The sequence below is a fragment of the Brassica oleracea genome, chromosome C6 (assembly GCF_000695525.1).
Source record: "Brassica oleracea var. oleracea cultivar TO1000 chromosome C6, BOL, whole genome shotgun sequence".
NCBI lineage: Eukaryota > Viridiplantae > Streptophyta > Magnoliopsida > Brassicales > Brassicaceae > Brassica > Brassica oleracea.
Genome location: NC_027753.1, coordinates 31,287,594 through 31,298,684, shown reverse-complemented (window position 1 = coordinate 31,298,684; position 11,091 = coordinate 31,287,594). Strand labels below are relative to the sequence as shown.

The window sequence follows — 11,091 nt, the reverse complement described above, 5'->3', positions numbered from 1 at the left end:
CCTAGAGCTCAACTTTAGAGAGGCCAACTCTAGAGTTGCATTAAAAGCACTCTACTAGCAAGGAACAAGATGGATCTATACTAAAACACCTTAGATCTAGCTTAATCACCCTTAGTCTCCCTAACCCATGAATCCAAAGATGACTACTCACTACTCTTCATGATGAGCCCAAGAATCAATGATGATTTGGTGCTAATCATGATTAGTGATCCCAATAATCAAACAATCACAAGAGAAAATGATCAAGATAAGATCTTTCACCTAAAAGTTCTTTGTGATTAGATAGAGAAAACAAGATAAGATCCCAACTTTGGGATTACAAGAGTATTTATATGTCCTTGGAAAACCTAATGGTTTCCATTAAAAATTCTTAAAAGCCCTTAAAAACATTAAAATTCGACTTAGGATAAATATCGACTCGGGTTGGAGCGACTGGGCATACCTCGCGTCACACCACCCGCGTCGGATGGTCGTCGATCTTCTCCGTCATGCGCGTGGGTAATGGAACCCGCGGCCTTTGTCCCGCGTCCGACCGTCGAGGCTGCTCTCTCGTCATGCGCGCGGGTAGTCGATCCCGTGTGACTCCTCGGTTCCTTCTCTTTGTGACGCGGGTTGAGACGATCGACACCAACCCGCGTCATCCTCCCCGCGCTGGATTTTCGATGATTCTTCTAGCTCGTGCGAGCGGGTACTCGACCCCGCGTGATCCAAGCCGCGTTGGAGTTCTTCATTCTGTTCTTCTCGACGCCTCGACGCGGGTAAGAGAACCCGCGTTGGCTCACCCCGAGTTGTGCTCGCTTGAACTCGAACTAACATCATTTTCCGTCTCTTCTTGAGCCATAATGCTTCTAAACACTTCCAATTACTCCATAGGACACTCCACTAACTGATTAGGACATATGAATGCAATATGGATTCTAAAGATGCTAAATTCCTAATCTATATGATCATTACGTGTAAAATGGAGACTTAAAACAATGCAAATATACAAGATATCAACTCCCCCAAACTTGTTCTTTACTTGTCCTCAAGTGACTTTGCAAGAACTCATAAGGAAAAGAGGTTTTACGGTGGGAACTCATAGCCAAAAGTAACACTCTCTAGTACTCAACTTAACATCCTAAGGAAACATAGCAAATAGCATGAGCAACTCTCTTATTATACTCTAGCTTCTCTAGGCCTATCAATACTCCATATGCCTCTACACAAGTTGCAATACTCATCAACCAGCAAGTTCTTTAAACCAGCTCTCACATTGATTCACACACACACACACATGGTGAATTCTCACAAATGGGCACATGATCTCAATCATTTGGCTAGGGAAGGATGGTCTTCACCTCATAAGCTTTCAATCTTCCTACTATGTCTTCGAAACTCGTGGTCTTTAAGTTCAACACTTGTTCTAGTGAGGCCACAATGTGTATATATTTCTTTCGAGGAAGACACTTTAGGAATTTCTTAACAAGCTTTGATTCTTCTATTTCTTCTCCTAGTGCTGCTGATTTCGAAGAGATTTCAGATATCCTCCCTACAAACTCGTCTATCTTCTCTTGTTTCGACAGCGTCCCACACCTTCTTTGCTGTACTAAGTTCTCCTACTTGCAAGATCAGAGTTTCAGGAATAGATTGAAACAATAAGGCTGTCGCCATATTATTCTTCTCGCTATCATCGCTCTCGGACTCGACTATTTCCCAGACTTTATGTACCTTAAGTAGGATCTTCATCCGTATAGACCACACCGTGTAATTGCTCGAGTTGAGCATAGGACACTTTATCGACACAGTTTCTCCTCCTCTTGGTTTCACGGTAGAACTAAGTTGAATATCCATTGTTTCTCAAACAACGAAATTCCTCTTTTGTGTGGCTCTGATACCAAATATAGAACTCAAGGATTAATAAGAATGTCTCTCTTATTATTAACTTAAAAAAATAACTCAAAACTTAAGCTCTCAAACTCTAAACTCTTGTAAGGTATGTCACAACTTGACATCTTCTTATATAGAGCTTATAATATCCTAATCCTGTTAGGTAACATAACTAGATAACTCCTAAACATATTATGTTTCCTATTTTCCATATCTCGGTAGGATTAGGTCTCTATCTTGCATCTCAAGTTTCCTTTTTGTTCAAGCTTAATCCAACAAAGTTTAATAGCTATGCCAGAGTATCTGAGGAAATGAAACTTTTGTATTTTTATGACAACGGTTCTCAAACTTTAATAAACTACCGTGGCAAAGTAGCCATAGCCATTCAACCTTCTCGCTCGGTGCCTTCAATTGATTTGTTCGTTGTCGAAGCAGGAAAACAGGATTACAAGGAAAAGTCTTTCTATAATCTTCCCCACCTTCGTTTACGTATGAAATGTGTTATTAATCATATGGGTGACATTATTTTTGCACCTAGATGTTCCAGAGGTGAGGTTAGTGTTATCCACCATGATGTCAAGGGAGCTAGTTTTACGAAGATGAAACTTGAAGTTGATGTAAAGCAAGATTCGTTTAAAAGATCAAGTTGTTTCGTGGGTTACGTAGAGAGTCTCATGCTGATTAAAGCTAGGTAGAGTTATTATTTCCTTGTTTTTGTTTTGGGATGTTGCCACTAAAGTTCATGTCTCTTATCTCAAATGTTGTTTTCTTTTGGTTGCATTCACTGTTTCCTTTTTTCAAATTTATGTCTACTTAAACTATTTCTAATCCCAGATGCGGTTTTTCTATATTATTATGTCACAAATTTTGAATCGGATTGTCTACAGCTAGTTAATCTACTTAAAAGATGAAGACTGGTCATTCTTTGGCCAAAACTAAAGAATTTCTCCCTTGACGTTCTCAATTTACTTATTAGTCAATATTTTTGTATCATGTTGTTTAAATGTCTGAACCGATAGTCTTGCAAAAAGTACCAATCTCGCGATATTATTTTCTCTCATGTAGACTCTATGTTCTAAACTGGATGGTTAGACCATCCTCTTAATAACATTATAGCTTTTGATGTAAAAAAGAAGAAGAACACAGGTTCACAACCATGATCAAATATAATACTCTGCATACCTTAACAACATTATAGCTTTTGTCTCTGTCGTTTAGAACGAATTGGTTGGAGGAAATGGTCTAAACTGTGAAGAACTATTAGTGCTTGCACTTTGATCAAATTTGAGTAAGCTATCTTGATTTTTGGTGGTGAATGTATAATGTTTCAGTAGTGTATCCTTGGTTCATCCGCATAATGGCGTGGAGTGGTGTATATTGTTCATGACATGTGTGTACTTAGAATCTGCAGTGCTTATATATGTTCCAGCGTCATTATTTCCGTTCTTTAAGCTTTACTAGGTGCTGTTAGCAGAAGGTACTCAGTTTTGAACCTCTTGTTTTGTCTGTTGCAGGATTTCTCTCTGTTTCAATACCCGGAGTTGTATTCCCTTTAGACTTGTAGTTTACAAAATGAGAGAAAAGCATTCATTGGTTCTTAGCAAAGTCGTTTTGATTCTCCATATGCATCTTTGAATATAAATATTCTTTCACAAGTGTTTCATGCTCTTAATTATGTTGCTCAATATTATATTTCTCCTGGTTGAAAAAAGACAGAAATAAACGCATCACATTGTCACACCACCAAGAAATTAAGCACTTGCTAAAAAAAACAAGAGAGGGCCTAATAAGATCATTTACATAAGTAGCCAAACCCAACCAACCAAACGTCTTCAATCATCACACAAGCATATTATCAATCAGTGTCCGAATCAGACGACGACTTGTTTCCATCAGCAGCATCTCCTTTCTTTTGCGCTCCACCTTCCTCCTTTTCATAAGCCTTGACAATGTCATCAACAGGAACCAACGGAAGATAACCAACCACAGGGTAACCCATCTGAGTCATGTCCGTCACCAGATCGTTGTAAATACCAGACAAGTGTGCAGCCACGGGAAAAGCTTTGTTCCCCACTGCATGAATCGGTTTAAACCGGTTGAGTTTGGCCCAGACTCTAACCGAGTTAGTCACAAGGAAACACTTGTACTCGGCTGCAGCATAGTTAAAAGCAGCTTTAGGACCACCAGTACGAGCCTCTCTCACAAAGCGTTGAGCCTTCTCTGTAGTCTTCTGGATCAACACATTTGCTCGACTTACTACTTTCTTAGCAACCGGAGGAGCATGCTTAACAAACTTGTACGAAACTTCACCGACCTAGAAACGTAAACAAAAAAAAAAAAAAAAAAAAAAAAAGTTATGAAACAGAGCAAAGGGTTGGTGAATCATTTTGTGAATTGTTGAGACCATATCTTAAGTCTCTACCTGTATGTAATACTTTTCTTGCTCTTCAGTCAAAGAGAATCAAATTATGAGATCAAGAAACATGTTTGGTATCGAGGGTTACCTTGTGATCTAGAAAGAGGAGGAGGGTATCTGGAACATCCTTGAGTTTATTGTAGACAGGGGTGACGACGGTGGTGACGGCTCCTTCCACCTTCCCCACCGCTGGTTTAAGAGGACCAGAGTTTTGTTTTGCGTAGTCATAGAGGCTCGAGAGGCTAACAAGAACATGGATCGCCGCAACTCTCACGAACGCCAGGTGTTTCAGACCTAGCTCCTGGCTGTTCTTCCTCTCCGTCTCCATCTAGATCAAAGAAAAAAACCAACGAACAGATCACACTGAGATACCTACAATATATAGAAAGAAGAAGAAAGTGAGGAGTGATCTTTACCTGATCGTTCTTTATTTAAGATCTCTACCAACGACTCTTTCTCTTTTTTGCTCTTCGGTGTTATCGCCTGTCTTCTTGAAACAGCAAGTATCTTCACAACACGTTGAGGAGTGACGGGATGAGAGGGACTGGTTAAAAGAAACCAAGGGAGTGGACTCGTCCACGTGATCTAACGGTCGAGAATAGATCTGGTAGTGTGGGCCTCCGAACATAAAAGAATCGTTTTCTCGAAACTCGTGTCGTGTGTAGATGTTTCTAGTATTTAGCCGGCCCAAATTGTTCTAGGGGATTCTGGCAAGGACACGTATCCGCTTCCAGATATCATTGTAATCGTATAAGCTTTTAAGGTTTTTTGATTAGTCGGTCATCTAATAAAATAATTTTTTAAGGGAAGTAGCTTTCTATTTAGTTTACATTATGGCCTTCCGCCATTTCTTATAATGTGTCTAATCATTAAGATTTTTTTTTTTTTTTTTGATAATTTTGGTGTGATCCCAAAGATTTTCTAGACGTAAAGATTAATCATCAAGATATAAAACCATGTTTAACGCTGTTTTTTAACCGGATTTTTAAGGAAAAGATATGATTTAATTAAATCAGAAGTAAATGAAAAAGCAATCACCGATCCTTAAATTAGGATTTTGGAAACGAGAATTCGGCCAAAAAAACACTCAACTTTGCACGAATTGCCAAAAGAAACATGAATTTTTGGGCTGACCAAAAAAACACCAAACTTTCATTGACTTTAAAATTAATTAACAATGTTTTCGTTGACTTGCCAATTTAGCACGCCGTCAACAAATTTAACAGAAATATTTGACGTCGTTTATTGTTGGCGTTAAGTGAAACGACGTCGTTTTCAAATGAGATGAAACGACGTCGTTTTACATGATTTGAAATTAAAAATATGTAGACCCCTGGATTCGAACCCAGGTTGTTTGGTCAAATGGCAAGGTCTTTTACCACTAGGCTAGTGGAACTTTCAATGTTCTTACTAACATGTTTACTTTTATGTGGTACTAATTGAAAATAAAAATATTCTCTAAAAACTTAAAAAAATCTTTAAAATTGCAAAAAATTGAAAAATAAGAAATTTTTTATAAAATCAATTTTGAAATTAAAATTGAAAATAAATTTTATTTTTCTTTTTAAAAAATAAAAACTCTTCCAAAATTTTCTATAAAATTAAAACGAACTTTAAATTCCAAAAAATTGAAAAAAAATAAAGAAATTTTTTATAAAATTAATTTTGAAATTAAAATGTAAACATGTTAGTAAGAACATTGAAAGTTCCACTAGCCTAGTGGTAAAAGACCTTGCCATTTGACCAAACAACCTGGGTTCGAATCCAGGGGTTTACATATTTTTAATTTCAAATCATGTAAAACGACGTCGTTTCATCTCATTTGAAAACGACGTCGTTTCACTTAACGCCAACAATAAACGATGTCAAATATTTCTGTTAAATTTGTTGACGACGTGCTAAATTGGCAAGTCAGCGAAAACATTATTAATTAATTCTAAAGTCAATGAAAGTTTGGTGTTTTTTTTGGTCAGTTCAAAAGTTCATGTTTCTTTTGGCAATTCGTACAAAGTTGAGGTTTATTTTGGCCGAATTCTCGAAACCGTTTTTAAGAGGGTTTTTCGAGCACGTGTCAGCAAGAGAAGACATTGAATTTTCTTTTTTTTTTCTTTTCTTCTCTCGTTTCTCCATCTTCGTCTTCTTCAACGGAAGTTCTTGTTGTTGTTGCTGCGTGGAAGACAATGGTGGATTGCACGAACTCGCATACCTCGAATCGTTTCAGCTTTCGTCGCTATTGAAAGGGTTTGAATCGATCCACAACTTGGGCTGCTGCTCAACGAGGATGGTGAGTCGCGATTCTTGCGTTTGAGGCAAGATTGGGTTTTGATCTGTAAACCCATGTGATCTAATTGTAATTGGAGGATGAGATTGTAGCAACCTTCCACCTTTTCCTGTAAATGCACGATAACTGTTCGTGAAAATGCCAGAGTGAAACAGAGTATTATACTGGTGGAGTGATAAAAAGCTAACCTTGGTTATGTTAAGGACACCGAGGAGGTTGGTTTGGTTTGGATCCGAGGAAGGTATGCTCACAGATAGGACTCTGCGGTTTTGACGGTACGCATGGTGTGAGGTCAGTACATAGTTCAGGAGAAAAAAGGATGTCTTTAGAACATTAGTTAGCAAACTAAAAACTGATTCATGTTCTGTCTTCAGTATGGGGATAAAGTCAATTGTAGAAGATGGAGTCTCAGGTCTTCTAAACGAAGCCGTGCAGCGCCTGTGAAATGGCATATGTGTGGATGCAGAGTGAGTTGTCTCAGAATCAAACACAAGAACGCATACTCGCTTATGCTGCTGAGGTGAGTCTTGAAGACTTGTTTTGGACATAAAACATGTTCAAAAACAAAACTCTAATCTCTGTGAATTTTTTTATAGCTTTGTGACCATATACCATCTGACTTTGACTTTGATTTACTTTTGTTTAGCTGATTGGGTTTTGCTTATGCTTCCCTCTTTTTTTTATTATTCGTTACTTCTACATTCAGTCATCTCTTCCTGCTTCTATAGCGAATGAGTCACTGGTTTCTACTTTGAATGTGGCTTGGTTGATCTGCTGCTCTAGAAATTGCTGATTAGGGGGTTTAAAGTTTAGGTCTTTTAGCTCAATTTATGTGAATTGTATTCGAAAGCCTCTGTCTTTGAATGTAATTCTGATAGGTGATGTGTTAAAAATTGTTCTATCATCTGGGTTTTTGTTTCTGAAACTGAATTTTTTTGGTAGATGTTATATTTTGATTGTATTTTGAAGGATTAGGTTTGTGAAGATGGCACCAAAGTATCGTTATCGTATTAGGACATGAAGACATAGTGCGGAGAAGACGAAACGTCATTGTATTAAGAGTAGCCGTCGTTGAGATCCTCGGAGAGAAGAGAAAGTCCCCCAATCAACAACTCATCTACTTCCTCACCGGTGCCGCATCTCTATTGCACAAACACAAAGGTACGGTGAGCCTCCCAATATATTTGCTTATTGCGATTTAGATTTGGTGAGAACTTGATCTTGTACCATGACTTAAGGAGCTTTGCAATCTTGGTTTTGCCTTTGTGTGTAGTTTTTCTCAGTAATCAAACTATCTTTCCATTCCTTAAATTTTTTTTTTTCTAAGAAACCCAAATTAAGAAACTACCATTGTAGCACAAAAATTAAGTGATTGTTAACTAAGGTCCTTAGCTAAACTCTAATAGTTAAATAGTCATTAAAATGTACTTAGACCATGATTAATCTGGGGTTCTTAGAGTGAGGTTCTTAGTGGAAGTTAAGAAACTGTTTCTTAAATTTTAACTAAAAAAGCGAAGAACCGGTTCTTAAATAAGGACTTTAAGAACCGGTTCTTAGCTTTTTTAATTAAAAGTTAAGAAACAGTTTTTTAACTTCCGCTAAGAACCTCACTCTAAGAACCTCGGATTAATCATGCTCATGCTCTAAGTGTCTTGTTACCGGTTGGAGCTTCCGCAGGTTGGTAATATAATATGTCCTATAGGAACACTCTCATCTCAAGCCTTAAAAGATAAAAGTGTCTTGTTATAAGAAATTCACTAGATTTTGACCCGCGCATCGAAATGCGCGGATTTTATGAGTTATATACGAAATTGGATATGAGATAGTATTTTGAGTATATTGTGTATTATTATGTTATAAAGTCGTATTATATCGAATACAGAAATTTGTTTAAAATTATATAACTTATGAATAAGTTTATTCGAGATTTTTTATATACACTCTTATGTAACTCTTTCTTAGGTATGAAAATTTTACCTAAATTTGATAAACGAACCAAACCAATACGAAATACAGGTTGAGGTTCGGGATTGGGAGAAAGTACCTATTAGGTTTTTTTGGACCTACGGGTCTCTGTTGGACTCCGGATACCCAAAGTACCTAGAATGTTTTGTTCATATTTTGTATATTTGAGTAATTCATATATGTTCTTAGTATAAAAATATTATTGTAAATTTTGGATTCGCGTTTTCTGTTATAGTTTCAGGTTTTGGGTAAAATTTCAAATTCTAAAAATATATTGAAAATATTGGATATATTTGGTTCTCAGGTAAGATTTTGGTCTTTTTAGATATTTAGTTATTTCTGGTATTTGTTTGATTTTGGGTATTTTTGTGTTTTGATTTTTTTGGCTTTTCGGATTTTTTAGATCTTTTTGTTTTAAATACTCGAACCGAGCTAGACTCATTACGTAGCAAAATTACATAGTAAATTTTACAAATACTTGAATTATTGACTCAAACTGACTTTGTACTAAAAGGAACAGATCTGGACAAAAAAAAAAATCAAATACCTAGTTGGATATAAATGCCCAAGACCCAAAGAACTTGGACCTGAAAGAAACCGATTTATATTTGACACAAAGACCCGAATGCCCAAATCTAACCTTTCATTATATTTTTGTGCATTTTATAAAAGTTACATTTGTTCAGTTGGTGAAACTGAAGATTTATTTGAGAGGTTTTTTTGGCTAATTTAGTAGTATAGATTTGTAGGTTTTTTGTTGAGCAGTAAAAAAAAGATTTGTTCGGTTTTTGATAATTTTAATCATATCTTAAATAATAATTGTTATTTATCAATAAAATAAAATTAACATAATATAAAATTTTTAAACTTATCTTAATTATGAAGTTAATGAGACTTATTTAGAGAAGAGTATAATAAAGTGTACGTGATATTATATTTCCATGAACCAAATTTATATGGTCGTATATATATGGCATAATCTTTTCGTTTACAAAAAGATATGGGTCCAATAAATAAAATCTTACTAAATGATTGTTAGAGAAATTTAAGGTAACATATTGTTTGTCCAAATCTATAATATAATGAGGCAGTTGTCTCACTCCTGAGACGACACGTCAGCATTTTGGTGGGTTCCACTTTTAAAAAGTGTGAAAAAGTGTCAACTTGTGGCTCGAACCCGGGTTATTGAGATATAAACACCAACATTTATACCACTAAACTAAGAGATACGTTGTACATTGATGACTGAAACTAATATATATTTATGAAGGTCGGAAACCTTTGCTTCTTCGGTTTTCTCTGTGGGTCGGGCCTACAAGTGTATTATGAGTTTCATTTTTAAATGAGGTTCATCACGTTATATGAAAAAAACAACAATTTTTTTCATATTGTAAATTGTCTTCATTTAACATGAGATTAGGGTTCTTTTCATTATTGTCTTAGACAAGTCTGAAGAGTCGCGTTGTGTGTCTGTTCGTAATCTATTTTTTCACCGGTGAACTCTTCATCTCCCCATCTTAAATCGTTTGATCTTAAATGTTCTTGATTTGTAGCCTTTCTTTAAACCCTATATATATGATTCTCATATTTGATGAACCTAATTTGCATCTCCACAAAACTCATTGATTTCTCTTAGCTTTAACGATCTTCTAGAAAATGTCTTTCTGCCTCTCCAGTTCCTCAAACCGACGCTCCCGGCATCCGTCACTCAACCTTCGAGTCTCTCCGTGTTGGTCGTAGTAGTCAGAGCATAGTCTCTAACCTCCTCGCTTATGGGATTCCCTGAACTTCAAGAAAGACAGTGAGTTTATGGGAATCACGGTTCTTTTCCTTGATGAAAAGGTAAGTTAAATCTTCGATTTATCACACTTATTTAATATAATTATTTTTATTGATTTCCTGATTCTTTGTTAAATAATATTATTTGCAGATTCCGTGATTCATGGGTTTATTCCTGCCGGACGTGCTAATCATTACATGCCATCTTTGAAAGCCGGTTCCATTGTGAAAAACTGAAAGTCGATCGTTTTGAGGTTGCTAGATGCTCAAGCATGTACAAGATAATTGATCATTCATTCCTCATTCGTTTCATTTCACCAACTATTATTGATGAAGTCATCATGGGTACTTCTGAGATCAATCTCCAATCATAGTTAGACTGTTTGACAATTTCCAAACGATTGCGAACACAAACCTAGAACTCTCAGGTATATTATCATATTGCATCTTGGTTTATAATATGTTTTGTTATCATAAATGATATTCAAACTCGCAGATGTAGTTGGGCAAATCTATTCTTTCCAAGGCTCTGACCTTAGCAAAGAAACAACTCGAGTCGTTATCCATCTCCTAATTGATCCGTAAGAAACAATCAACACACAATTCCATTTATACTATTATATATATTGTGCTATCAATAATCAAAAATATTTCATACCCAAATTCTGTAGTCGTCTATTTTTCTCTCTTACTTATCAAACTAATTTTACACAAATCTTTATTTTACAGCTTAAAAGAAACCACAACAACCCAAACAATCAAAACATCAAAAACTAGAATT

At 36.1% G+C, this 11,091-nt stretch overlaps 1 protein-coding gene and 1 long non-coding RNA gene across 3 annotated transcripts; one reads left to right on the top strand and one right to left on the bottom strand.

Moving 5' to 3' along the window:
* Positions 1-3,538: 3,538 nt before the first annotated feature.
* LOC106296801 (REF/SRPP-like protein At1g67360) lies at positions 3,539-4,910 on the bottom strand. The gene is made up of 3 exons (XM_013733028.1): positions 4,702-4,910; positions 4,374-4,613; positions 3,539-4,183 (listed from the first exon to the last, which is right to left on the bottom strand). Exons 2-3 carry the CDS (start codon positions 4,611-4,613, stop codon positions 3,725-3,727), a joined length of 699 nt encoding a protein of 232 aa, XP_013588482.1. The 5' UTR covers positions 4,702-4,910; the 3' UTR covers positions 3,539-3,724.
* Positions 4,911-6,391: 1,481 nt separating this feature from the next.
* Positions 6,392-8,024, top strand: LOC106299988. 2 transcript variants are annotated; one of them, XR_001261946.1, is made up of 3 exons: positions 6,392-6,857; positions 6,941-7,086; positions 7,542-8,024. It is a non-coding gene; the product is annotated as an uncharacterized LOC106299988 (long non-coding RNA). The 2 variants fall into 2 exon arrangements; XR_001261945.1 differs by having other exon boundaries at positions 7,536-8,024.
* Positions 8,025-11,091: the final 3,067 nt, after the last annotated feature.

What these genes read in the sequence shown, in the direction of transcription:
- LOC106296801 (XM_013733028.1), bottom strand. Translation starts at nt 4,613, where the DNA reads ATGGAGACGGAGAGGAAGAACAGCCAGGAGCTAGGTCTGAAACACCTG. An exon ending in TCCTCTTTCTAGATCACAAG is followed by an intron (nt 4,184 to 4,373) that starts GTAACCCTCGAT and finishes TTACGTTTCTAG; the next exon opens with GTCGGTGAAGTTTCGTACAA.